The 27,035-nt window shown below is 45.4% G+C and overlaps 1 protein-coding gene across 1 annotated transcript; it reads left to right on the forward strand.

Moving 5' to 3' along the window:
* On the forward strand, positions 1-26,944 carry DUOX2 (dual oxidase 2). Its single transcript, XM_072624241.1, has 34 exons — positions 1-132; positions 1,351-1,425; positions 1,866-1,955; positions 2,316-2,480; positions 2,842-3,029; positions 3,274-3,478; positions 3,631-3,797; positions 4,941-5,001; positions 5,147-5,243; positions 5,980-6,067; positions 6,619-6,721; positions 7,599-7,762; positions 8,464-8,639; positions 9,033-9,151; positions 9,580-9,717; positions 10,037-10,150; positions 10,496-10,698; positions 10,986-11,171; positions 12,822-13,047; positions 13,274-13,367; positions 15,551-15,726; positions 17,400-17,469; positions 18,376-18,459; positions 19,469-19,647; positions 20,610-20,840; positions 21,387-21,486; positions 22,266-22,315; positions 22,784-22,911; positions 23,162-23,315; positions 24,410-24,642; positions 24,960-25,118; positions 25,556-25,711; positions 25,854-25,982; positions 26,267-26,944. Exons 2-34 carry the CDS (start codon positions 1,365-1,367, stop codon positions 26,387-26,389), a joined length of 4,617 nt encoding a protein of 1,538 aa, XP_072480342.1. The 5' UTR covers positions 1-132; positions 1,351-1,364; the 3' UTR covers positions 26,390-26,944.
* Positions 26,945-27,035: the final 91 nt, after the last annotated feature.

Genomic DNA, 27,035 nt, shown 5'->3' on the forward strand with positions numbered 1-27,035 from the left:
AAAGGGCTCGGCGGGGTGGACCCGAAGCAGTAGCCAAGCCTACAGCCCGGTAGCTCACATTCAAGGCCAGACTCCGGTCTGAGCAGACTGACAAAAGACGCTGGACCTGCCTGAAAACGTGGAGGGAGGGAGGTAAGTACGCAAGTCTCTCTGAAGACCTGGGGGAGAAAAGATAAGCCTGGGAGGGAAAATAGAGACAGATACAGAGACACCGCAAGAGAGACGAAATCTGCCGCTCAGATGATGAGAAAATTTGTCTTGAACTACCCTATCATTTTGCAAACGAGAAACTAAAGTCCAAAAAAATGAAATAATTTGCCCGGGGTTACACCTCTAGAAAGCCCCGGAGCCCTAATTCGAACCTAAGTCGGCTGGTTCCACCTCAGTGCTCTTTTCACCACATTGCTTTCGCAGAAAAAGAAGCATGAATCCGATTTCAAATGTTTAAGGGTTGAAGGAGGAATTCTCCCTTCTCTTCCCAGAACTGGGTCTTCTAAGAAACCAGTATATGAGGACTTCCTATCCTCCCCTCCACCAAACTTCCCCCCAGACACACACACACTTCTACCCTATTCAGTTTGTATTTTGGAATCTCCCAACTCCTTCCCTCTATGCATGTAGGACTGGCTGACAAACTGTCCTTCAACATGTATCCTACATATTCCTACTCCCCCGTTCACTAATTAATACTGGTCTCCTTTCCTCCCCACCTCCATTTCTATTCCCGTCTTCCTACCCCTGAGTGGTGTGCAGTTGAGAAAGATCAAGGAGGCAGTAAGGTTCAGGGAGCAAATAGAATGTGAAATACCTAAGGTTTTTAATAGGTGTGTGGAGGGAGGGGGGAGAATGAAGAATCATAGGCGTTTTTTTAGGGCTAGGAAATACCACAGAGGTCGAGTACAAACTCCTCATTTTTGCAGATGAGCCAATTGAGGTCCAGACAGGTGAGTGAATGGCAGAACCAAGGTTAGGAAGAATTCAAGTGTCCTAATTTCTAATCCAGTCGTTGAACCACTGAACTATTGAACCATCCTACCCTAGGTGGGAGTTGGGGGATGGCAGGGAGGAAGGGAGTGAACCGAAGCCTGTTAAGCAACAGCAGCTAAATGTCCCTGACAGACGCATCTGGCACGATGCCAGAGGAGATTGGTGGATCTACTTTGGGAGGTCTACCTACTTTGATTCCATTCCAGTTTCATTTTTTATAATGGGGACAAAGAGGGCTTGACCATCAGGAGTAGTGCTGAGAAAGGGGACAGTTGGAGTCTGTACCTGTGCTAGCTCTAAAAAGTATAGGGCTGGCTATCCCAAGCAAGTTTCATGCTCCTCACATCATCCCTCACCTCTTAGACCCTGGAATCATCATGTTCCCTATATGGTTGCTGGCAATGCAGATGGTTTTGATTGGACCCTGGGATCCAGTGGGTAAGTAATGAGGTACCCTGGGAGGCAGAAAGTCAAATGGTCTGAAGTTCTTTTCCTTAGTTTGTCCTTCTGGACCTGAAGATGGGAAAAGCAGGAGCTGGGGTGACTGGGAAAGGGTCAATACTTTGCCTCTGTGAGGCTGGAGGACTCTACCAGATTGGATCAGCTCCCAACTCATTGAACCTTTCCTTCTCTCTGACCAGCTACCACTCAGGTCCAGCTGGTTTGGGCAGATCAAGATGTTCTAAACCTTAGGGGTGACAGCAGTCATTATTCTTGAGAAGGGGGGGAACTCCATGTCCTCGGGCAGGCTTTAGGAATGAGGAGCAGGGGAGAGCCAGGAGCAGTTACTTGATTCCTGAGGGAAGAGGAGGAGGTTCCTATGAGGATCCAAGGATGTCCAAGGAAGGGGGAGAAGAACGGAAATTCTCTGCTTCCAGGGGCCCAGGAGTCTCTTACCATATCCTGGGAAGTCCAGCGCTATGACGGCTGGTTCAATAACCTGAGATACCATGAGCGGGGCTCAGCAGGTACCTAAAGGACTTGGGCTAGCTAGCAATGGGGCTTTGTATGGTGAAGGGAAATTCTTGGGACATACAAATCCACTTTCCAGGGATGCTCAGGAGGCTGCAGAGGGGACCTTTGCCAGGAGGCTGCAGAGGGGATCTTGGCCAAGAGACGGAATCAATTTACTCTTCCCTACTCTGCTGTTGGGAAGAATCGGGAGGTCCAGACCTTGACCTCAGGGCAGGGGCAGGGAGGTCTAGGGACCTCTTAATAGTGATCTAATAAGGGCCTAACTTTGAATGGAGGGGGTGGAGCTTGACTAGGCCTAGGCCAGGGGGTTCCTGGCGAGGAACATAACATCCATCCCTCCTTCCTGGTCTCAGGCTCCAGACTCCAGCGTTTGGTCCCTGCTACATACTCAGATGGCGTTTACCAGCCCTTGGGGGAGCCATACCTGCCTAACTCCCGAAGCATCAGCAACACTGCCATGAAGGGTGACTCTGGGAAAGCCTCCTTGAAAAACCGCACTGTGCTTGGGGTCTTCTTTGGTGAGGGGAATGTCCCTGATGCAGAGACACTTCTCTGGACAGAAGAATAGGGAGGATTCTGGGAGCCTTACTCTCCTCCCTATAAGTCCTACTGTCAGTTTTGAGCTTGGTCCCAACCCTGGCCTTGTCCTCTCTTCAAAGAGACCTAGTTCAGAAAGAACGAGTTTACAGTTTCCAGAGACCTTATCCCCTCTTTTCTTGTTACCCTGCCCTTTTCTCCCTCTATCCCAAACACAAGCTATACCTTGACCCTTTAACTCTTGGGTATAGATTTCCCACTTCCTCCCTCTGAAATTTAGCTTGAGAAAAGAGGGCTTCTCTCTAATTTTCCTATCTCTTCCCTTTCTCTTTCCACCTTTAGGCTACCATGTCCTCTCTGAGGTGGTAAGTGTAGAACGACCAGGCTGCCCTGCTGAGTTTATGAACATCCAGATCCCCAAAGGAGATGAAGTGTTTGACCCAGACCACACTGGGAATGTGGTACTGCCTTTCCAGAGGAGTGAATGGGACCCACAGACAGGGAAGAGCCCTAACAACCCTCGAGACCAGGTGATTCTGTAAGAGGGCTCAGCCAGGCTTCCAGTTTCTTTTAGGTTCAGGATGGTGATAAGGAGCAAGGAACCAAGATGAGCACTGGAGGGCTCTTTTTGGGGGCGGGGGGAGAGGAAAGGAGTGAGGGATGTTGTCCTTGGTGCTAAGGTTCACAAATAGAATTTCAGGATGGATACTTGGTCTCCTGGCTTCTCACAGGCTCTTCATAGCCCCTCACACTACTTCTGATGTCTGTCCCCAGATCAACCAGGTTACCAGCTGGCTGGATGGCAGTGCCATCTATGGCTCTTCTCACTCCTGGAATGATGCATTGAGGAACTTCTCTGGTGGGGAACTGGTGAGGAACAAGACAAACCCTGCTTTCCCCAGGGATACTCAGGGATCCCACCTCATGTGGACAGCACCAGACCCTGCCACTCAGCAAGAAGGGCCCAAAGGGCTATATGGTGAGTCAGGGAAGTTTAGAGAGCTGTGAGCTTAGGAATGATATAGATGGGGGGAAAAGAGGAGGTAAGCAGAGGAAGGATGCAGGTCAACTTGGAGTTTGGAATCCACAAGGGCAACAAAGTTCACTTTCTTCTCCTTGTGTTGGTTGTAGTGTTTGGGGCCCAGAGGGGGAACCAAAATCCATTTCTGCAGGCAGTGGGCCTCCTCTGGTTCCGATACCACAATCTGTGGGCTCAGAGGCTGGCCCAGCAGCACCCGACCTGGGGAGATGAGGAGCTGTTCCAGCATGCCCGAAAGAGGGTCATTGCCACCTACCAGGTCAGTCCAGATACCACCAGCTTCCTGTCTTTCAGCCTCCCAGAAGGGATAATGATCCTTCTTGCCAGCCTCAGGGCAGAGAGCTGCCTCACAACTAGAACTCATTTATTCGGTGCCTTAAGTTTTTTCTTTTTCTTTTCTTTAGTTCAAAGCAAAAACCATTTAATCAAACAGGATAGCATGTTAAATGACAAGAATAAATCTGTACAATCACAGTTTTCCCAACCATAAGTTAGGGGCAGGGCACAAATGCAAAGAACATATGACTAGGAACATGCATGGTGGATGTGATTGTAGGGGACACATGTGGCTAGATTTGCCTTAAGCTTTTAAGGAAGGTTTCTTCAAAGCACTTTCCTCACCCTGACCCTGTTAAATGCTAGAACAGGGATTTGAAACCAGGTTTCTTCTCAGGGTTCAATTTCCTACATCCAATCTTCTTTCCAGTGAGACAAGCTGCTCAATCCCCTCATCCTGGGTCAGGTCCAAAGCAGAGACAATCCAAGGAATACAAACATCCTCAGTCTGAGAACGACATCTTTTCCCAAGGCATTACTGCCTCAAAATATAAAGGGCAAATGTCCCATACAAATGCAGAGTATTATTATATTTATCATATCATATCATAATAATTTATACAATATATTATATCTTATCATATTATTATATTTATAGGGCCATCTCTCCATCCTAGAGAAAGACCATATCCAATCCAAGGGCAGAGGGCATAGATAACACTTTCCCAGTGAACTTGAAACTCTTACCCTATAGACCAGAATCTCTAAAGGATCTCTAAGGAATTTGAGAGACATCTGGTATAATAGGAAAGAATTCTGGCCTGAGAGTCATAAAACTGGAGTTCGAATCTCAGCTCTGCCATTTATTGCCTATAGGACATTGGGAAGGTCACTTCAGAGTCCTCAATCTTTCCATCTGTAAAATGAGGGGATTATCTTTCTAGCTCTTAATCTCTTGATTGCATGATCCCATGAACATCATCTCTGACATATCTCTTTCCCTTCTTCTGTCTCTCTTACCTGATTCCCACCTCTCCATTCTGACCTCTCTAGTCCTCCCCTCTCATTCCCTTCCCCAGCAGTTGCCATCAGCCTCTCATTTCTCCCTCATCTCCTCCTTATACAGAACATTGCCATGTATGAATGGCTGCCCAGTTTCCTGGAGAAAGACCCCCCAGCATATGAAAGTAAGTGGGGAACAGGGAGAGGGTTCACCAGTAGGGGCTCAAGGCTAGGCATGAGCTCATGGTATAGAGTGGTGATATAAGCAAGATCTTGTGGAATTAAGAAGGGCTGGGGAAAAATGAAAACTCATAATCTGACTCTATCCAGGATACAAGTCATTTTTGGATCCCAGTATTTCCCCTGAGTTCCTAGCAGCCTCCGAGCAATTTCTCTCCACCATGGTGCCCCCTGGTGTCTACATGAGGTAAGGGAGAGGGTGGACTTGTGATGGTGAGGGGCACCTCACCTTCTGAGGGTCTTAACTGCAGGTCATCCCTCTCCTCACCCTCTCAATCCCCATACACCTATCTCCATGGAATGATGACAAGAAAGGAAAGATAAGCGAGAGTTTAGGAAAGAGCTGGATGTAGGGTTGGGAGAAGGCACATCTGGAAATCATTGCCCCTCGTATGGGTCTTACAGAATAAAATTGTGATGCCATATTCTACGCAAAGCCTCTCTTGATTTCCTACCCCCCCACTCAGCAGTCACTGCTCTCTGCCACCTAAATACCTTGTGTTTCTTTTATATTTATCTATATATGTATATGTTGTCTGCCCCAAATTGAATGCAGTCTCTTTAAGGACACTTTTGGTTTTGTCTTTGTGTAGCTAGTGCCTCACACATAGCGGGCATGTAATTAGTGCCAGTTCATTAATTGATTCATTCATTCATTGGTTGCTGAGCAACTTTCCTTGAAGAGGAATTCGAGCTATGGGTTGGTTCAATAACTGGAATGCCTCTGCCATCCATTCAAACATCAGTCAGTCACCTTCCATCTGCAAAGCCCTTCTGCAAATTTCCCAGCCCCAGACGCCCCAACAAAAGCCCTACCTCAACTTATTTCTACCTCCGACTTCCGGTTCCCTCAGACTATTTTGGGTCTTTGCTCCTTCCCCCATAACTTCCTGTCACTATCCCCACTGTCTCTTCTATTTCAGAAATACCAGCTGTCATTTCCAAGACGTCATTAACGGGGGCCAGAACTCCTCAGCACTTAGAGTCTGCAACAGCTACTGGAGTCGAGAGGTCAGCTGGGGACTTGGGACAAAGAAAGACAGGGGTCCCAGGAGGCTGGAGCTGTCAGTCTCCTCCCCTCTTAGTTCCAGCACAAAGTGATAGCTTCAGTTTTCTGGATTCCATTATCCCAAGGTGGTTGTGGGGATGACAAGAGTGAGGAAGAGAAGACACTGAGGACAGCTGCTTCAGAGGGCAAAGACCAGGAAAGGAATGGAGAGTGGGAGCAGATGTTATCTAGTCCAATCTGAGGGTACCTGGGAGTCCCTAATAAGCATTCCCAATTAGTGGTTCCCCCAGCCTCTGTTCAAAGATCTTCAGTGATAAAGAATCCGTTGTCACTCAATGCAACCCATTCTCTCTGGGGAAAGTCTGAACTCTTAGGATGGTTTTCTTTACATTTGGTCAAAATCTGCCTTTATGAAACTTCTACCTATTGCTCAGAGGCTGAGAAACAGGGACCTGAGGGACCTAATAATAAATGGGTGGTGGATGGAGTGTAGTGGCAGATGGCCAGGAGAAGGTCTTTCATGCTATACCTTGACTATAATGTCCCCATTTAGAACCCAAATCTTCTCAGTGCTGAGGCAGTGAATGAACTACTCCTGGGGATGGCCTCACAGATCTCAGAGCGAGAAGACAGGATCGTGGTGCAAGACCTGAGAGGTAAGGAAGCAGCCAGAGAGCTAAGATCACCATTGACTGGCTGGATCCAGGGGCTGGAGAGGTCTCGGGTCAGGAAAGAAGGGAAGACATGATGAGGCACGAATACCTTGAGCTTCCAGGGTTCCTGGAACGGAATTGATCTCTTGGCCTGTGCCAGAGATGACTGTGTCAGGGTCAAGTCCGTGTACTCTTGTTAGTCAGATCTAGGACAGGCTCTGGGGATCTCGGGAACCTAATGGTAATGATGGCCCTATCTAGCAATGATCTATCAATTGTCAACTCTACCTATATTTAACTTATACCACAAAACCCTGGCTAGATCCAACCTGGAGAGGCATCAAGTGGTAATAATAGCTTGTGTGTGTGTGTGTGTGTGTGTGTGTGTGTGTGTGTGTGTACACACATATGCTAGTATACCGTGCTATATATGTACAGTATATATATATGTGAGATATACACACACATACATATATAGATAGATAGATAGATACATTTTTGGGGTTTGTAAAGCACTTTACAAATATTATCTCATTTTCCCCTTATAATAACTCTAGGAGGTAGATGCTATTTTTAGCTTTATTTTACAGATGAGGAAACTGAGGTAGACAGAGGTCAAGTGACTTGCTCAGGGTCACACAGACAGTTAAGTATCTAGGGCTCCATTCAAAATCAGATTTTTCTAACTCCAGTGCTCTATCTACCATGCCTCTGAGCTTCCTGTGGTCATTGAAAGCTGGCTCTTCTCTCCCCTGTGGTAGGGGTGGGGCCAGTGACTAAAGAGAAATGGGTAAAGTGAGGAAATGTTGGTGGTGGTACAAGGGCCACCATCCTGATACAGCCTCTGATGTGGGATTGGCTGCCCATCTGCTTTTCTCAGATTACTGGCCTGGCCCTGGCAAGTTCTCACGAACGGACTATGTGGCCAGCAGCATTCAGAGGGGCCGGGACCTGGGACTGCCCAGCTACAACCGGGCCCGTGAAGCCATGGGGTTGGATCCCCTGCAGGAATGGGAGTCCCTCAACCCTCACCTGGAGCCTGAGGTGAGGAATACTCCCTGATCAGGAATGATCCCCAAAAAAGCTCTCCTTCCCATGCCAAGTGCCCCCCACCCCAGTTTAAGCTTCCATTACGTTGCCAACTGTCCTGGGCCAAGCAGGACCCCAGAACAGGGATCAAGCTCACTAATCCCCAGACACTTGCCAGTGTCCCAGAGTGTTCAGAGAGAAGCCCTGGGCCAAGAGGACTCAGGGAGGATCAGTCCAAAATATCAGGATCACCTAACCAGGAGTGAGAGGGAGAATCAGAGGTCCAGAAAGAAAAGTTAGACTGAATACATAAGGTCACTGTCTCTAGGGATGGAAAGACATCAGCCTCCTCCCAATACTCAGAGCTATAACTAGGAAATTCCAGCATCCATTTGGGAGAGAGAGAAGGGAGGAAGATGTATATCCCAGAGAGCCTGCCTGTGACCCTCGGGCAGTTGTAAGGGGAAGGCAAAAGTCTATCAGTATAGTGATGGGGAGAAAGGATCCCTTACTTCCTCTGACCTACTCTAACCTGTGAGTCTGTTTCTTCCACCTCTTTTGTCCCTGCCCCCCACCCCAACTCACAAGAGAACCTCAAGGTATGAAGAAAGTACTCTACAAGCCATGTGAGAAGGAAACATACCTTCCTATTCTACTTCTAGCACTTGGAACAAATTCCTATTTGCCTTAGCCTAATTATGACTCTTCATTCCCAGATCTGGAAGAACATATCCTATTTGTACAACCAAAACCTGTCTCATCTGGAGCTGCTTCCGGGGGGCCTCTTGGAGAGTTATGGGAACCCTGGACCCCTGTTCAGCAGCATTGTCTTTGAACAGTTTGTTCGGTTACGAGATGGGGATCGTTACTGGTTTGAGAACACAAGAAATGGGTGAGGGCCTATCTAAAATTTCCAGAGACCTCATCCCCAAAACTGGCCCCCAGTAGAGATACCAAACCTTCATGCCCTCTGACGTGCAAACCTGACCTAGGCTTCAGGCAACACCTCCATCTTTTCTACTGCTCTTTTGAACAAACCCCAGAAATCTGTCTGACAAGCATCCCTAACACGACCCCCAGTCCTTGTTTCATTTTACCCCTACCATCAACCCTAAACCCTCAGCCTTGTTACACATCTCCTCATTCTTTCCTACCCTCCCACTTCACCTCATCCCTTCTGTGACCTTTTCCTGATATTGGCTTCTGGGGCTGTGAGGATGCTGTAGATCCATCTTCCCCTCCCTTCATTGTAGTAATTCTCAGCTTCTCTCCTCTTTCCACCTAGGTTGTTTTCAGAGGACGAGATCGCTGAGATTCGAAACACAACCCTCCATGATGTCCTGGTAGCTGTCACTAACGTCAGCCCCGATGACCTGCAGCCCAATGTCTTTTTCTGGCATGATGGTAAGTGGCCATGTTAGAGGGACCCTGAGAGGAGGGACCTTGCAGAGAGTTATTGGGAGAAGTGACCCCAGAGGGAGTTGTTGTAGAAGTGACCCTTGTTATATGACTCTGAGTGGGACACAGACAAGTGTCTTGGAAGCTAAGTCCACTAGAATCAATGTCATGTCCCATACAGGGTCGGAAAGCCTCAGGCAAGAACAACCTCAGCAACCCAGTGGTATGTGCTTAGTAGTAGATGCAAGGAGTTGAGATGGGAAGAATACTATATAATAAGATCAATGAGATGTACAAAGGTGCCCATAGCTAAGCAGGAGTTTGGAGAGGAGGCAGAATATGCCCAGAACGGAAAGAGAGGGAAGGTGGGGAAGGGGCAGAGTCTTTAGGGAGCAGTTACTTACCTGAAGTTCTGATGTCGTTCTTTTCTCCAGGAGACCCCTGCCCACAACCCCAGCAGCTTAAAGATGGTATCTTGCCCTCTTGCGTGACCATGAGAGTGCTTGACTACTTCAAAGGCAGTGGTCCTGGCTTTGGGCTTACTGTGGCAGCTCTCTTTCTTTTCCCTTTAGGTAAACCATTCCAACCCACTATTTCTCTCCTACTCCTTCTATTTTTCCTTCCTCAAGCCTCCCCAGATTATAAGCCATTCCCGTGGTTGTCCCAGAGTCCCCGTCCACTACATGCTCATACGTACAATGAGTCACTCAGACATCTTTTTCTGGGGTCTGGATTCAAAGATGGTCTGGGTACAGAGGAGTCAATGGCAGGAACTCTCAGGGAAACTTGGTGTGATGGGGGAGGGGAGGGGAAGGGAAGGGAAGGGAAGGGTTCTGCTTTTCATCAGTCCCTGATGACCCTCACATCTCACCTCTTCCTTCCTCTCTCCAGTGAGTCTGTTCATTGCCTGGGTGGTAGCACATTTCCGAGGCAGAGAGTTCAAGAAGCTACAAAAGAAAGAAAACCAGAATACGAACAGGGAAACACCCATGGAGGGGGTAGCAGGTAAGAAAAGAAAGGAGAGGTCAGGTGAGATGGGAGTGAACTGAGCGAAGGGATCTAGGTGAGATGGGGGTCAAGTCAGTGAGGTGGGGTTCAATGGAAAGAAGGGATCTAGGAGAGGTGAGAGTCAGGTGAAGAAAAGACCAGATGAAATAGGATAGAGATGGGAGTTAATGGAGGGAAAGGATCCAAGTGAAGGTGAATTCCAGATGAGGAGGTCTTCCAAATGAGCAGGACTAATTGAAGTGACAGAGTCTACCTGAGGATAGAGGGCTAAGGTAGGGGTTGAAAATCTAGACTTCAGCTCTCCCTCTTTCTATCTCATACTAAACCCCTTCTCCTCACCAGCAATGGAGTGGCCAGGCCCAGGCATGGGGAGCTATCCCATCTACCTACAGCTGCTCCCAGAGAGATCTCTCCGAGTGCTAGATGAACAACGCTCTATGATCCGATCCATCCAGCTCCAGCCTTTACAGCAGATGAACCTGATCCAGTCAAACAACAGAGGCCGTCGAATACTGCTAGTCAAGATCCCCAAGGAATATGACCTAGTATGATCCCTGTGAACTTCCCTGTTGTTTCTCCTTCCCAACCTCCTATCCCCTGCTTGCCACACCCTGGATTCTTGACTTCTTTTAAAAGTGAACCAAACTCAGGCTCACTTATCTTATTAAAATCTCCCCTTGTTCACTACCCTTAATTAACCTTTCCTCCCACTGTGGCTGTGCTGACAACTGTTGCACCTTTTCCTCATCCAGAGGGTCCCTCTGGGTTTGGGGGAGGGATGCTAGGCGGAAGACTGAATTAGAAGCCTAAACTTCTTTCACTGTTGCGCTAGGTGATGATGTTCAACTCCGAAGAGGAGCGGGGTATCTTTATCCAGCACCTTCAGGGATACTGTACCCATTGGGACCTGGACTTTAAGCTCGCAGAGATGCGGGAACAAGACCTGCTCAAAAAAGCTGTGACCAAGCAGCAGAGGGAACATATCCTGGAGATTTTTTTTAGACACCTTTTTGCACAGGTACCATATAGCTGATGGAGTGGGCAGGGGGTGGGTAGCTAGGGGGAGTGGAAAACTGGAATTGGGACAGAGAGCTCATCTAAGGCTCAATCTGTTCCTGTACTTGCCATACTCCAAGACTTCCCACAACAAAAGCCAAACAAGCTCCTTCAACACTGGCAGAGGAGCAGGACTCCTTGCCTACTCTTCCAGATATATTCAATACTGGTCATCTTTACTCAACCTCTTTATCTGGAATATCCCTATAAGAGCTTCCAGTCTTCTCTTAGTTCTCAAACTCCTGGGAGAAAAAGTCTCCTGAGATTAGCTGTCAGGGCTCTAATGTCCTTCCCTAGTCCCAAGTAGCAAGGACCACGGTCACTAAAATCAGAAATCCTGGGGAACAGCTATATTTACCAGTGCAAAGGCATGGAGATAAGAATTAGAGTTTAATGTGTAAGGAACAGAAATAAGGCCAGTTAGGTTGGATCCCAGTGCGTGGCAGAGGGAGTAAAGCCAGGGGAGGTTGGAGAGATAGGTTGGGGTTTTAAAAACTAAACTCAGTAGTGGTCCAGATTGCTTCAATCTTTGTTCTTGTGCTTAGCACATAGTAGGCTTTTAATAAATACTTATTGATCGATTGATTCATCTAGGGATCCTGTCTTCTGCCAGGAAAGTTACAATAGCCCACTTTATGGTTTATAAAGTATTTTTTCACAGGAGTAAAAAAGTACTCCATTATACTTTGCTTCAAAATGGTAAAGTCCACTTTTTATAGTAGAAAGAGTCCTGAATTTGGACTTTTGCTTCCTTTCTCTGGCCCTCAGTTTTCTCATCTCTAAAATGAGGGCATTAGACTCAATGATCCCTAAGGTTTCTTATGACTAAAAATCCAATGATCTAGTTAACATTTCTGGAGCCTGCCTTAGTCCTCTGGTCATGAAGCATCTAGCTCCTCCATGACTCCAGAAGAGAATAGCCCCTCTCCTCCCATTTAGGAATTGTTTATTTAGGATCAGTTACATGGTCTTCTAGATTAAACTCAAATGGTCCATTTTAATCATTTCAATTTTACTCTCTCTCTTTTTAAAAAATGTTCTTTTGAACTTTCCAAACACCAAATAAAATGGTCATTTTTATATGCAGAGTAGAACAGAAAAAAAGGATTGTAGATGAAATTGAAGGTCTCTATTATGTGCTTTTAAGGTACCTAATTGATTCACCTTCAGAGTTTTTCAAGTTTATTCTCTAGCAAATAGAAATCCTCTAAATTATTGGTAAACTTTTGACTAGTCCTTTAGCTAACTAGAATTTTCCCTTTCCTTGGCCCCAAAAGGGAGAAAGGCAAAGTATACCCTAAAGGGTAAAGTTGACCCTAAAAATGTTGGCTGTTGAACTGAAATAAACAGAGCCATCACATACAATTTTTCCAAAATATCTGTTTTCATGTATAATCTATGTCAAATTGATTGCTCAGTGGTAGGGGGCAGGGTAGGGAGGAAGAAAATTTGGAACTCAAAATTTGAAAAAAGAATGTTAAAATAGTTTTTACATGTAATTGGGGGAAAATAAAATATTAAATATCTGTTACACCTGTCTCCAGGAGGGGAAAATGGAAGCTGGCTCTTCCCCCAGGCCTAAACTCTTATTTTCCCTTCTTCCTAACTTTAGGTGCTGGATATTGACCAAGCAGATGCAGGAAATCTGCCCCTGGACTCATCTCAGAAGGTTCGAGAGGCTCTGGCCTGTGAGCTGAGCAGGGCAGAATTTGCAGAGTCTCTCGGCCTTAAGCCTCAGGCCATGTTTGTAGAGTCCATGTTCTCTCTGGCTGACAAAGACAAGAATGGTTACTTATCCTTCCGAGAATTCCTAGACATCCTGGTCATCTTTATGAAAGGTAGAGGAGGGGAGGTGACAAACTAGCTTGGGCTGGCCTCAAGGACTCAGTAGTTCACCTTGCTCCCTTCCTGCCCCTGCCTTGGCTGTTCTCTGGTCCCTGGGTCCCCAGACTGACTTGAGAGCTTAATGACCTTTCTGTCAACTGGAAGGGACCCTGGTCTAAGAAAGGAGCCAAGGGATCACAAGGTTGGTGGAAATCTTAGTTTCTCTCCCTATCCTCCTAGGTTCTCCAGAGGAGAAGTCCAAGAACATGTTCACCATGTATGATCTAGATAAGAATGGTTTCCTCTCCAAAGAGGAGTTCTCCACTATGATGCGGTATGGGGAGCTCTGGGGGCTGGAATTCCAGAAAGACAGTCACAGATAGAGAATTTCATGGGTAGAGAAAGTATTTTTTCTAGCAGGAGGTTAGAATGAGGGTGAAGAAGATATCTGCAAGAAACTATTATAAGAGGAACAACTGGGTGGCTCAGTGAATAGTGCACTGGACCTGAGTTCAAATCCAACCTCAGACACTAGACGCTTATAGCTGTGTGACTTTGGGCAAGTCACTTAACCCCAATTGCCTCATTATCCACCTCCAAAAAAAAAAAACCACTAAAAAAGAAAGTATTGTAAGGTGGAAGGGAAATTATCCAAAGCAGACTCCCCAAAAATCCTATTAAAAAAATGTTCAGGGAGAATAACTGTAACATTTCACCTGGATATATTTGTACTCTCTAATTCTACCCATCCCAGAGATATACACCTGCCATCCCTAGTACAATAATATTAATATAATAGGTGCTCAATAAATACTAATTTCATAGAGTGTTAGACATGGAGGGACCTTGCACATCATAATTTTATTGGTTGAATGATCTGAACAGATGAATGAATGAATTGGATGAATTTAATGAATCAAGCTCCCTGTTAATCCCACTGGCAATCAAGGCATTCTTCCTTATCACCAACCCAGCTTTCTTTTGGCAACCTAAACCCACGTTTTTGGTTCTACTGTGGAGCTAGAGAACAATTAATGCGCCTCTCTTTCATAATCATTTTAATATACTTGAAGACTATTCTTATGTAACATATCAATCTTCTCCTTGGGTTAAGCAGCCCGCAGTCCTCTAATCTTCCTATTTCTTTAATAATTGCTTTTGCTCAGAGCCTCATCCACTTTTTTCACTTGCTTCTCAAATTGCAGAAACACAATTAGACATAGTCTTCTAAAAGAGTTTTTAAAAAATGCCAAGTATAATAAAAAGCTCACTCCCCAGTTCTTGCAAATTTCATGGATCATATGTAGCATGTGACTGAGATATCTCTCTAATCATGCATATCATCCATGGAAAAAAGTAAGAGAAGGGCCAGGGTTCAAGTCTGATCTCTACACTTGTCTGTGTGACAAGATGGGGTCATGAGGAAGTGACTCTTTTGGAGTGACTCAAATTAGGGCAGGAAAGTCAAGCCTACCTGCTCAATGCTCTGTCCTGTGTAAGACTGGAGGTCTAAGGTAGGCAGCCCAGTGATTCATGCCTATCAGTAGATCTGGAGAGACATACCATTCTAGGGGTGCTCAGTTTTCCTCATCTGCAAATTAAGATTAGTTATAGCTAATAACAGCTAGCATTTATATAGCGTTTTAAGGTATGCAAAGTCCTTTACACATAAGACCTTATCCTGTCCTCTCAACAACACTGGGAGATAGGTGCTATTATTACTCCTATGTTATAGAGGAGAGAAGTGAGGCAGGCAGAGGTTAAACAATTTGCCCAGGGTGACACAGATAACTAATTGTCTGAAGTCAGATTTGAACTTGGGTTTTCCTGAGTCCAAGTGTAGCATTGTATCCTAGACACCTAGCTCCCTCTAGACTGGACTAGATGACCTCTAAGATCCCTTCCAGTTTCTCAGCTATGATCCCATGACCTTCAATATCTTTCTTGAATTGCCATCTACCATTATGGCTCCTGCCAATGGAGACTTGTGAAGGTAATAAGAACAGGAACAGGGCCAGGTATAGCACCAGATAGGGAGAGAGGATACAAGGAAGGTTGGCACCAGCATCAGTCACATCATGGGTTCCTGCCAGTGCTAAGATGTTTATCTTGCTGGAATAAGATTAAAAAACTGAGGCTTATATAAATGAAATGACTTCTCCAAAGTTTTACAGTTAACTGGTGTCCATTAGGTCTAAAACTCTCAGCTCCCAATACTCTTTCCATTAGGTTGCCTTCCTTTTTTTGATGGCCAACTCCAGTTGGTCAAGGTCACTTGTAGTTCAGTTCCAGTATTCTAAGCTGGTAGCAACCCCACCCAGCTTAGTGTCAACTGCAGACTTTTTAACATGTACATTCTCAACTCCACTTCCTGGGTCACTGATAACGCATTAGATAATCCTCAGGTCTGCCTGCCTGCCCTGCCCTGCCCTGAATATGATCAGTCTGACCTGCCTGGACCCTGACCACACTGGGTGATTACTCACTCTCTGGTCCTGTTTCTCTGTTCCCAATCAGATCCTTCATTGAGATCTCCAACAACTGCCTTTCCAAGGCCCAGCTGGCTGAGGTGGTGGAATCCATGTTTCGAGAGTCTGGCTTCCAGGACAAGGAGGAACTGACCTGGGAGGATTTCCACTTCATGCTGAGGGACCATGATAGCGAACTGCGCTTCACCCAGCTTTGTGTCAAAGGTAGAAGATGAGGAAAGAATGAAGCAGATGGACTCATTATTATAATCATAACTGACATTTATATGGACTTATTATGTGCCAGGGTCTATGCTAAGGGCTTTACAATCACTATCTCATTTGATCCTCACAATAATCCTGGGAGGTAGGTGCGGTTATTATCTCCATTTTACAGATGAGAAAACTGAGGCAGACAGAGGTTAAGTGACTTAAGTGCCCACAGTCACAGACCTACTAAGTGTCAGATCTGAACTCAGATCTTCGTGACTCCAGCCCTGGCATCCAATGCATCATCGAGGTATGCTTTCAGGAAAAGAGACCTAAGGAGAAAATGGTCAAGCATGTAATTGAGTTCTTTCTTGTGTGTATATATACACACACACACATATATATATATATATATATATACATACCTATGTGTATATTCATGTATACATACATATGTATGCATACACACACAAGAATATCTATGTGCATATGTATATGTGTGTATATATACAAGAGTATGTGTACATATGTTCTTGTATATATACACACATATGCACATATATACTCGTGTGTATATGTATATACATAGAAATACATACTCTTATATATACACACACACATGCACACACATAAGTATGTTTGTTATATCCAGCACAGTGCAGAAGAAATATTGGATTTGAAGTAGGAAGGCTTGGGTCCCATCTCTTCTACTTTACCTGTATGACATTGAGAGTGATCCCAGGGAGGGTCACTGAGGAAGGAACTGGTTTATAGGGCAAGTTGAAGCCTAAGAGAGAAAACTTTGGCTTGGATCGTAACTAGCTGGCAATAGAAATGAGGGGTTGCAGTTCTACTCTCCAGAACACGGGTTCTCAACCTGTATTTGTGTCCTGTACCCTTTGGGCGGTTTGGTGAAACCTGCGCCCTTCTCAGAATGATGTCCTTAAAATGGATCAAATAAAATACACAGCATGATAAGGGAAACCGGTTATATTTTTAAAGTTACCAGATATTGACATCACATTCCTTGTGCCCAGATTAAGAATTCCCGCTCTAGAATAAGAGATTCAGACATGGCCGTAACATAGAAGGCAGCTAGGTGGATAGACTGCTGCACTTCAAGTCAGGGGAACATGAGTTATAATCCTGCTTTTCCACTTACTTATTGATACTTCCTAGTTGTGTGACCTCCAGATGGGGTCAGCGGCTCTTGGCCTAAGTTTCTTTAACTGTAAAGTGGGGATAACAGTAGTACCCGCCTCACAAAAAATGAGGATCAAACGAGCTGATATTATTATTTTTAAATATATATTTTTATTTTATTATATTTATATAATGTTACATGTTAAAATATATTTTAATATTTAAATTTTTCATTACAATAAGCTTATATTAAAATTAACTTATTATTTATTATTAACATTAATCATTTAAAAATCATCATTATTATCATTAGATAACTATCTACACCAGAAGAGCACCAGGAAAAAAAAACTAAGGAGTATGTAGTTGGGGAAAAAATAAAATATTATTATCAAAACAAATAAAGGAGGGGAAGAAAACCAAGGAGTACTGTAGATTGAAACCAGAGACAGAAATTTCGTCTCCTGGCCACCTGCCTGCCTGTCTAGTCTGTCTGGGTCCACACCCCTCGGGAAACTTCTTCATCTTCCTGTTTTCTTCCCCAGGTGTTCCAGACGTCTTTAGGCAGAATATCAGCAACCGAGTTTCCTTCATTGATAAAAGCCGGAAGGGAGGGTAAGCAGGGACCAGGGCTCTGAGACACCACTACAGTTGGGACTTTTGACCTTTCCTGAGCTACCACCTCCACTTTCTTCATTGTATAGCAAAGTGGAGACTGCTAAATGACCCCCTAAGGAAACAGCAATTTTAAAACCCCTTTTCTGGTACCCCCTCCTCCCACCACAGAGCCTTAGCAGGATTTACCTCTGGAAAGGAATTATACTCTTGATCACTGAGACTTGGAGACGGTAAATGGTTAAGGCAGATATAGTATCAAAAGCACTGGCTTTGGACAGAAAGGATTTGGGTTTAAATCTTAGCTCCCCCACCTGTCGCAGATGTTTCCTCAGTTTCCTCATGTGTAAAATGGGAAGGGTGAACCATATTCTCTCTCACACCTCTTCTAACTCTAAGAGTCATGATACAAGGATCACACAGGTGGCAGAATTCAAGCCCAGACCTCTGGATTTCAAATCTAGAACTGTGTCACTACTCCATGCTGTCTCCAGATCTAAATGCAAGGCTGCCTGTCTCTGTCTCTCTCTCTCTGTCTCTGTCTCTCTCTGTCTCTCTCTCCCTCTCCCCCAGGTCACCCAGCTCCTAAGTGTTTGATGCTACATTTAAACTTAGGTCCTCCTGACTCCAGGACTGCTGCTCTATCCACTGTGCAACCTAGCTGCCAATCCCTTTAGGATGTTAAATTTCTCTCCCTTTCACTATTATAGGACCAAGAAAATGGAGGGGAACATTTCAGGGAAGAGGGGCAGGGTTCCAAATTTATTTGTATACTGTCCCATTTCCTAATTTCTTCAAACAGGTGCTGATGAAAGATTATCCCTCTCCCTCCCCTCCCCTCTCCCCAACCTGCTAGGATCTCTCAAATGCAGATGCGGAAAATATGCTCCTTTGCTCTTTTCACAGCATCACCTCCAATGGAGATGAGATTCTATCGTCAGAGATCCCAGAGCCTGGCAGTGCTGGTACGAGGAAGAGGTTTGGCAAGAAGTAAGTCTTGGAACCTTCAGCTGGAGACAGAGCTCTTCAGCCTCTGAGATCTGAAGCTTCTCTGTGGGAACTGATCCCCAGGAAGGGGTTAAGTGACTACCTAAGATCTAATTTTTCCGTTTTAACCAGCTTTTGAGATGGCCCCTCCTGTCCAAATACTTCATCCTGCCCAAAGGCATCTACCTCATAAATCAGTCACAATGTCAATTCCCAGATCAAGGAATGCCCAGGCTCCCAAATCTTTGGGAAAGGGAGTGGTGTCAAGAAGTGTGTGCATGTGGGAAAAAGGGAAGTTAGGAAAGTCACCTGACTCCGAGATATTTTAAGTAGATGAGCAAAGGAAGGATTAAGGATCTGAAATGAGATGAAATAACTTGCACAATGGGGGTCGGGGAGTGAGGATGTATTGGGGAGATAGGAAAATAGCAGTCAGCCTGAAAAATAAAGCTAAAACTTTTCTCCATGCCTTAATCTTACCTCACTTCCTAAAAACCAATCCTCAAGGATATGTGCACAGGAAACAAAGTGGTATACATACTTTCACCATGAGATCAGGGCAGCCCCCTCCCCACTTACACTCAGGGTCATAGCCCAGGGTTATGTCACGTTTGCCTTGTCTTGGAGCAGGAGGTGTAAGAAAGATGTCTTCCATGCCTGGAATCTTCCTCCTCATCTCCCTTTGCTTCTAGGAATCCTGAGTGTCTTTCAAAGCTCAGTTCAAATGCTACATGAGACTTCCGCTGATCTCAACTGTTAATGTATTCTCTTTGCCCTCAAAATATCCTGTGTTTATTTTACGTATTTACTCTGAAGTATATTTTAATTTAGTATAGTTTATATATTTACTCTTCAGTACAATTTAATTAATACCTTTTGTTTGTACACCTGCCAAATTTTCCCCATTCCTACCTCTTCCCAGAGAATTTATTTTATATTTGCCTGGGTCATTCTTGTCTTCCAATCATTTTTGTCTAGGAATTGACTGATTGATTGATTACCATTCTCCCAGGCCATTCGCTCGCACTCCACAGCTGTACACGGTGGCCCAGAGAGAAAAGTTGCAAAGAGGTAAACTGTCTCAGAAGTTCCAGCAGTTTAAGCGCTTTGTGGAGAACTATCGGCGACACATCGTCTGTGCGGCTATCTTCTCTGGCATCTCTGCTGGGCTGTTTGTGATGCAGGCTTACTGTGAGTGTCCGCCTTGGTCTGGGCACTGGGAGGGGGAGAAGGAGGGGGCAGCTACTCCAATCTAAGAAAAAGAGTTTCTAGAGGAGAGTAAGGCACTATGGAGAGAAACAGGGCCCCTCCAATCCGTTTAATCTGACACAGGCAAATAGGAATCCATCAATAAGCATTTATTAAGTACCTTCTATAACACTAACCTAGGTCCTAGAGATCCAAACATAAATACGAAATAGTGCCAGTCCTCAAGAATTTTACATTCTGAGGAAACAGTTTAAACACAGTTAATTATGGACAAATATACATATATATATATGTGTGTATATTTTTATATATATAAATTAGAAGTTATATATGTCACACAAATACAGAGTAATTTTTTTCTGAGTGGGGGAAGGAGAGGCACTAGCAGCTAAAAGAATAAAAAAGATCACATGGAGGAGGTTGTATCCAAGCAGAACTTTGAAGGTAGTTAGGGATTCTTAGAGTTAGAGGTGAAAGGGGTAGGGAGTATATTTCAGACATGGGGAAGAGCTTGGAGTGAGAAAATGGAGTGCTAGGTGTGAGAAATGGCAAGCAGTTTAGTTTGGTGGGAACAAAGAATGTCTAGAGAAGAGTGATGGGAACAAGTCTGGAAAGGGAAGATGGAATCAGATTGTGAAGGGCTAGAAATGCCAAATGGAGGGGTTTGGATGTTATCCTAGAATCAAAGATGGCCCCGGGACTTCTTGAACAAGAGAGTGTCATCATTAGACCTAGTTCTTCAGGAATATCTCTCTAAATCAAACCCAAGAGTTTTGCTTCTAACATAATTCCTTTCAAAACTGTGGGGTTATGGCCACAGAGTTCTGTCCATTACAAGTCCTCATTCCCAAGGAGCCCCATGTTTCTGAGCTCCTATGATCTGCACCCCAAAGACTTTGACAGAGACATGCCTACTCCAGTTCTATTTCTACCCTTTACCTCAGATTATGCCTTTGCCTCACCAAGTTCGGGCATCTCCCAGACTACCCTCGTGGGCATCATCATCTCTCGAGGCACAGCAGCTAGTATCTCCTTCATGTTTTCCTACATCCTGCTCACCATGTGCCGCAACCTTATCACTTTCCTACGGGAGACCTTCCTCAATCGCTATGTGCCCTTTGATGCTGCAGTGGATTTCCACCGCTGGATTGCCATGGCAGCTGTCATCCTAGCTAGTAAGTGACATACCCACCCCATTCCTTCTTTTTCCTTCACTTTTCATTCAAGCCTCTGCTTTGGTTCTCAGCTGTGATTATAGAGTGGTCCCCAAGTTGACTCAAGTTGAAATGACTTTGATGTTAGTCTTGAAGCCAGCCTCAAAGATAGAATAGGAAGAAGAGAAAAGATCATAGAATTTTGGGGGATCACAGAAACAATCTTAGAAACTATTGAGGCCAACAAGATTATTTTACAGATGAAGAAATTGAGGCATAGAGAGGTTAAGTGGTGCCCAAGCCACTCAACTAATAAGTATCTGAGGTTGGATATGTACCCAGATCTTCCTGACTCCAAGACCAAGGCTCTATTTACTACTCCCCACTGTCTCTACGTTATATATCTCTAGAGTATATGGGCTCGCTCTCTCTGTCTCTGATTAATCTTCTTGTCTCTATTTCTGTCTTAGTCTTCCTATTTCTCTGGTTCTTCTTTCCTTTCACTTTCTCAGTCTCATTTCCCCTCCTGTATCTCTATTCCCAAGTGACCGAGTCTGTCTTTCACAGTCCTACACAGTTGCGGCCATGTGGTAAATGTCTACATCTTCTCAGTCAGTCCACTCAGCGTACTCGCCTGCGTCTTCCCCACTGTCTTCGTGAATGATGGGTCAGTACAGATACAGACAAATCCCAGGGTCAAATGGGAGTTACCCAAGTGGGGTATGAGATAATTTTTACTGTTGGTAGTTTCTGGAGGTAGGAGAGAAACAGAACAGAAATGGCCCTAGAATGTCTACCTAATTTGTCCAACTAGCTTTGTGGAGGTCACTGGGTCCCTGGGGGAATGTGGCAAGAAGTCTTCGAAGACTACTCCTTGCTACAAGTGGAAGTAACTTTATCTCTTTGAGCTAAGTGGCTAACGATGGCTTGTTTGTGGGGCAGAGTTGGTTCCCTCCTTGGTTTACCAGAGTAAAAAAGTCATGGGGACTTGGCAGGTTTATCACCTCTTTTTGAGCAGAGCTGCCCCAGCATGCAACCTAGACCAATTAGAGGGTAGAACCAATCACACTGGATCCTATTATCTCTCCACTCCATCTCTTTCTCCCTAAGCCACTTGTAGAGTATGCAAATGGTCTTGGCGGGATGGGGAGTGGAGAGAGTGAGAGAGAGAGAGAAACAGAGAGAGAGACAGAGGGAGACAGAGAGAGAGAGAGAGAGACAGAGAGAGGAGCTTGAGGCATTATTTCTTTCCCTGAAGAGATCAGCGCCTTTCTAGGCTAGGGATGGCCAGTCCTTTGTGGAGTACATGGGTCTAGCCAGGCTTCAGCACTTGGGGTTGGAGGAGAAGGAGACACTTCATGGAACAATGACCAGACCTGAGCCCCTTCTGCTGGATGAGGCCTGTACTCTCCACCATTCAAAGCTCAGTCTCTCTTTATCCATCAGATCCCAGCTGCCCCACAAGTTCTATTGGTGGTTCTTTGAGAGTATTCCAGGTAAGGAGTAGAGTGGTATAGGGGGATGAAAACAGGAACAGGGAGGGGGATGTGTGAACCTCAGTTTTACTATTTGTAAATTGAATAGGTTGAAGTAGTAGACTTCTAGAGTCTCAAGTCTAACATTCTGTGACTCTATGGTTTTATTTTCTCCTTGTGTTTCTTGGTGTTTGTGTACCTGTTTGCAATAGTAAGGGAGAAAGCTGATGGGATCCTCAAATGTCTATCCTTTCTTTTTGGGATATAAACTCACTTGTCCATCTCAGTGGAAATAGGTTGACTTGACTGTCTGTACAGAGTATGCTCTAGAACCTTGGGAGGAATAAACTAGCTGGCAGAGTTTATTGGGGTAGAGGGCTCTCTCTCAATTTGAAATAGGACAAGATAAAGGAGGCTCAGTCACAGATGTAAGGGTAAGGTCACTTCCATGTATTGACCCCCACTAACCCATCCCTGCCACTTCCCTAGGCATGTCAGGAGTGCTTCTACTAGCGGTCCTGGCTATCATGTATGTCTTCGCCTCTCATCACTTCCGCCGACGCAGTTTCCAGGCCTTCTGGCTGACCCACCATCTCTACATCGCACTCTACATCCTGGTGAGGGGTGATGGGATTGAGGCAGGGCCTCAGAGAAAGAAATGAGTGTCCCAAAAGAAGGAGAGAATGGACAAAGGGTCCTGCTACCTCCAGGCTGTGGTCATAGAGGAAATTTAGTCTGGACTTAGGAGTCTTCATGCTTGAAATGAGCTTTGACCACCCTGGCACAGGCCTCATGTGAGACTGAAGTAGGGACAGAGCCAGGGTACACCAGTGTGTCTGAACTACACCGATGGGTTTTTTCTTCCAGCTCATCATCCATGGCAGTTTTGCCCTGATTCAGTTGCCCAGTTTCTACCTTTACTTCATGGTTCCAGCTCTTCTCTATTGTGGGGACAAGCTGGTGAGCTTGAGTCGGAAGAAGGTGGAGATCAATGTGCTGAAGGCTGAGCTGCTGCCTTCAGGTATGGTGCTGTGCCTGGGCATGAGAACCTATGAACATATCTAAGGAGCGAACTGCCAGAGGACCTCAGCATCAGGATCCCATGGATCCACAGAGCCCAATGAGACAACCTTCACTCCTGCACAGTCCTGAATAGCGTCTCTTGTAGAGACACTATTAGAATTGGGTTCAAATATCTGACAGGGAAAGATAATTGCTAAATTGATAAATAATAGACTGAACTAACTTGTAGAGAAGACTAGGAAATGGAAAGACTTACATGTCTAAACAAGTCCATCAATCCCCATTAGTAAGCACTTACTATGTGCCAGACTCTGCACTTATACTGGGGATACAAAGAAAGGCAAAAAACAGTGCTGCCTTTAGGAGATTCTAATAGGGGATGGAATGTAAGATGGAAATATATATAATATATATAGGAACATAAAATGGAAATAAGATATATAATGAGGAAAGGAACAAGACAAAGACCCTTCTATTCCACTTTTCATTGCCCCCACCCCTCCACACACATATGTAGGGTAATAGACAAAATGATGAGATGACCCAGAGAGAACTCTAACAACCTCTCAGGAGTCTGGGATTGCCTAAGCCCTCGTGTCTCAACGTCAGGATCAAGAACCAAAAGACTCTGATGTTTGAGATAAACCCTAGTGGAAGGAAGAACTTAGATAGAACATGAAGCATAAGATGCTCTGGAGTCATCAAGTAGCTGGGCTCTTGGGCCATGCTGCTACATGTAAGCTCCTTGAGACAAGGGAATATCTTACGTTTGTATCTCACAGTGCCTTACTTGGGGCTTGGCACATAGAAAGTAATTAAATATTTGTTAATTAATCGATTGAATCACCAAAGGGTAAACCAATGGCCTCAGCTCAACATGGCTACCTACTTCCCTGGCCAACTCTTGCCCTGACATTTCTCTGGCTCCTCAGGCCCCTCATGGGTTGTAGGGATGGGAAGCGATCGTACTAGCATTTGTCTATGAGAGGAATTCCTAAGGATGCCTTCTGATCTTTTTCATAAGAGTTCTTTGATCAATGTTTGTTGGATTATATTAACCTCTGTCCTCTTTCCTGTTCCCTTTTCTACCAGGTGTGACCTACCTGCAGTTCCAGCGGCCCAAGGGCTTTGAGTACAAGTCAGGGCAATGGGTACGTATTGCCTGTTTGTCCCTGGGTACTTCAGAATACCATCCCTTCACACTCACCTCTGCACCGCATGAGGACACACTCAGTCTGCACATCAGAGCTGTGGGACCCTGGACCATGCGACTTAGAGAGATCTACTCACTTCCATCAGGCAACAGCAGTACATTATATCCTAAGGTATCCTCCCCTCACCCTTCCTGACTCTGGGGGCCAGAAGTCCCAAATACTTTCAGGATTCCTTCAGCAAACCCTGGGTTTAATGATACCCCAAAGATTACTTCTGGCTTAAATCCAGGGCCAAGAGCTCCAGATGTTCTGAGATGTTGCATATCCTGGATTGGGCAAAGAAGAAACAGGGCTGCCGCATTAGAAGCTAGCCCTTATTGACTCCCACACTAAGTCTCCTCTTCCCCTTTCTTGTCCCTTTCCTGTTTCTGACCTCACTGCCAGGTTGGGTGGCCTGACTTTTCTTTTCTCTCTCTTCCTCCTGGCAGCTATACCTGGATGGCCCATTTGGGGAAGGCCACCAGGAATGGCACAAGTTTGAGGTGTCTGTACTGGTGGGTGGGGGTATTGGGGTAACCCCCTTTGCCTCCATCCTCAAAGACCTGGTCTTCAAGTCATCAGTCAATAGCCAACTGCTTTGCAAGAAGGTGAGAGTCTCTCCCTGGTCCCACCTAGGCAGAAGGAGAGGGAATTATTCCCCAATATTGTTTTGGGGTGACATGTTAGCTGCTTTGGTCAATTGTGGCGAATTTACATTGTTTAATTCAATTCCACAAATATTTTTAAAACACTAACAATGTGCCAGGCATTCTCCTTGGGATGTAAAAACTAAAAAAACTTAAGGGGTTTACCTTGATTTGGGGTAATAAGGAGAAAGCCCCAAGGGGAAAAGGGAGGGACATACAACCCAGAATTTCTCTGCTGCTGACATTTATTGGCTAGGTACCTCTTCCTCACTCCTTTGCTGTGAGAGGCTAGTGGGGAGCTTGAGAGAGATGTCATGCGTGCTAATTTGGGGCAACCTAGTCTTGGGGTTCCCTTGGGTAGCAAATTTATCACCAGAGTATGACCTTGGTGCCCCAAGATCTACTTCATCTGGGTGACAAGGACCCAAAAGCAGTTTGAGTGGCTGGCAGATATCATCCGGGAGGTGGAGGAGAATGACCTTCAGGAGCTGGTTTCTGTGCACATCTACATCACCCAACTGGCTGAGAAGTTTGACCTTAGGACCACCATGTTGGTGAGGATGACACAGCCCTGACCCTACCCTCACTTCTTCTTCTGTCCCTCTTCCCTCCTTTCACCCCAACCTCAGCTTCTTCTTCTTGGGTTCTGTGCTCCATCTTTGGGTGTAGCCTAAGTTTCTCCCTTCCTTCACTTAGTATATCTGTGAGCGGCACTTCCAGAAGGTGCTGAACCGGAGTCTTTTCACTGGCCTGCGCTCCATCACCCACTTTGGTCGTCCCCCCTTTGGTCCCTTCTTTAACTCACTGCAGGAGGTCCACCCAGAGGTGAGTCCCTAGCCCCCAGCTCTGAAACCCTGGGAGCAAATTCCATTCTATTCCACCTTTGAATAGGCATTAAACAGATCGATTTCTTGGCTAACATTTGTATAGGGTGAAGTCTCCAGTTTGGAATCTCTGTTATTTACCCTCTAACCCACTAGACCCTCTAAGTCTGGGGTCAGGGTCCTATTCACTCTGTACTATAGTCTCAGCCCTGGGAAGCCCTTTCCTCCCTGGAGAGTCTACACCCTTAGGTTCATGGGTCTCTCTTCCCTCCAAACCACCCCCAGGTACGGAAGATTGGAGTGTTCAGCTGTGGCCCTCCTGGCATGACCAAGAATGTGGAGAAAGCCTGTCAACTCATCAACCGACAGGACCAGGCTCGCTTTATACACCATTATGAGAATTTCTGAGCAACTCCCTTTGGGTCCTGGAGATTGTGAAAAGCTTCATGAAGGAGGGTCCTAGCCCCAACCCCAGCATTCTGCTCTGTATATCTAGACCATCTTCATGCCATATTTTTGTGTTCTGGCTTCCTCTGAAAACCTAGAGCTTCCTGAGACCCCTGGGCATCCAATCAGTGAACATTCTACATAACTAGCCTCTCTGCTTCAAGGTTATTTTAATGTCCTCAGTGTATACATATGGCACTCTCTTCCCTAGCCCCTCCCTGATACTGCTCCCTCTTTTCTTCCGAGAGAAGTAAAACCAGCATGACTATTCCTGGAAAGGATGAGTCAATTAGTTTCTCTATGATGTCACTCACCATTCCTGTGACTTCCCTAACCCAGACGCCCCTCCTTGTCCACTATTCCCCTATATATGTTATTTTTCCCCATTAGATGTAAGCTCCTTGAGAGCAGGGACTCCTTTGGTTTTTGTATTTATACCCCCCCCCCCCCCCCCCAGTGCTTAGCATAGGGGTTGGGACACAAGTTCTCAATAAATTTTTTTTTCATTCATTCAAAGAAGTGGCATTTGATCTGGTCCTTGACAGATGGGTAGAATTTTGTCCAAAAAAATGGGGGAGAAATTGCCTTGAATGCTTTCTCCTATGTA

Source organism: Notamacropus eugenii, chromosome 7, assembly GCF_028372415.1.
Source record: "Notamacropus eugenii isolate mMacEug1 chromosome 7, mMacEug1.pri_v2, whole genome shotgun sequence".
Taxonomy (NCBI): domain Eukaryota; kingdom Metazoa; phylum Chordata; class Mammalia; order Diprotodontia; family Macropodidae; genus Notamacropus; species Notamacropus eugenii.

Coding starts and splice junctions, on each gene's coding strand:
- DUOX2 (XM_072624241.1), top strand. CDS start 1,365: ATGTTCCCTATATGGTTGCTGGCAATGCAGATGGTTTTGATTGGACCC. Junction 10,151..10,495: donor ACCCATGGAGGGGGTAGCAG/GTAAGAAAAGAA, acceptor TCTCCTCACCAG/CAATGGAGTGGCCAGGCCCA. Junction 19,648..20,609: donor GTTTGTGATGCAGGCTTACT/GTGAGTGTCCGC, acceptor CCTTTACCTCAG/ATTATGCCTTTGCCTCACCA.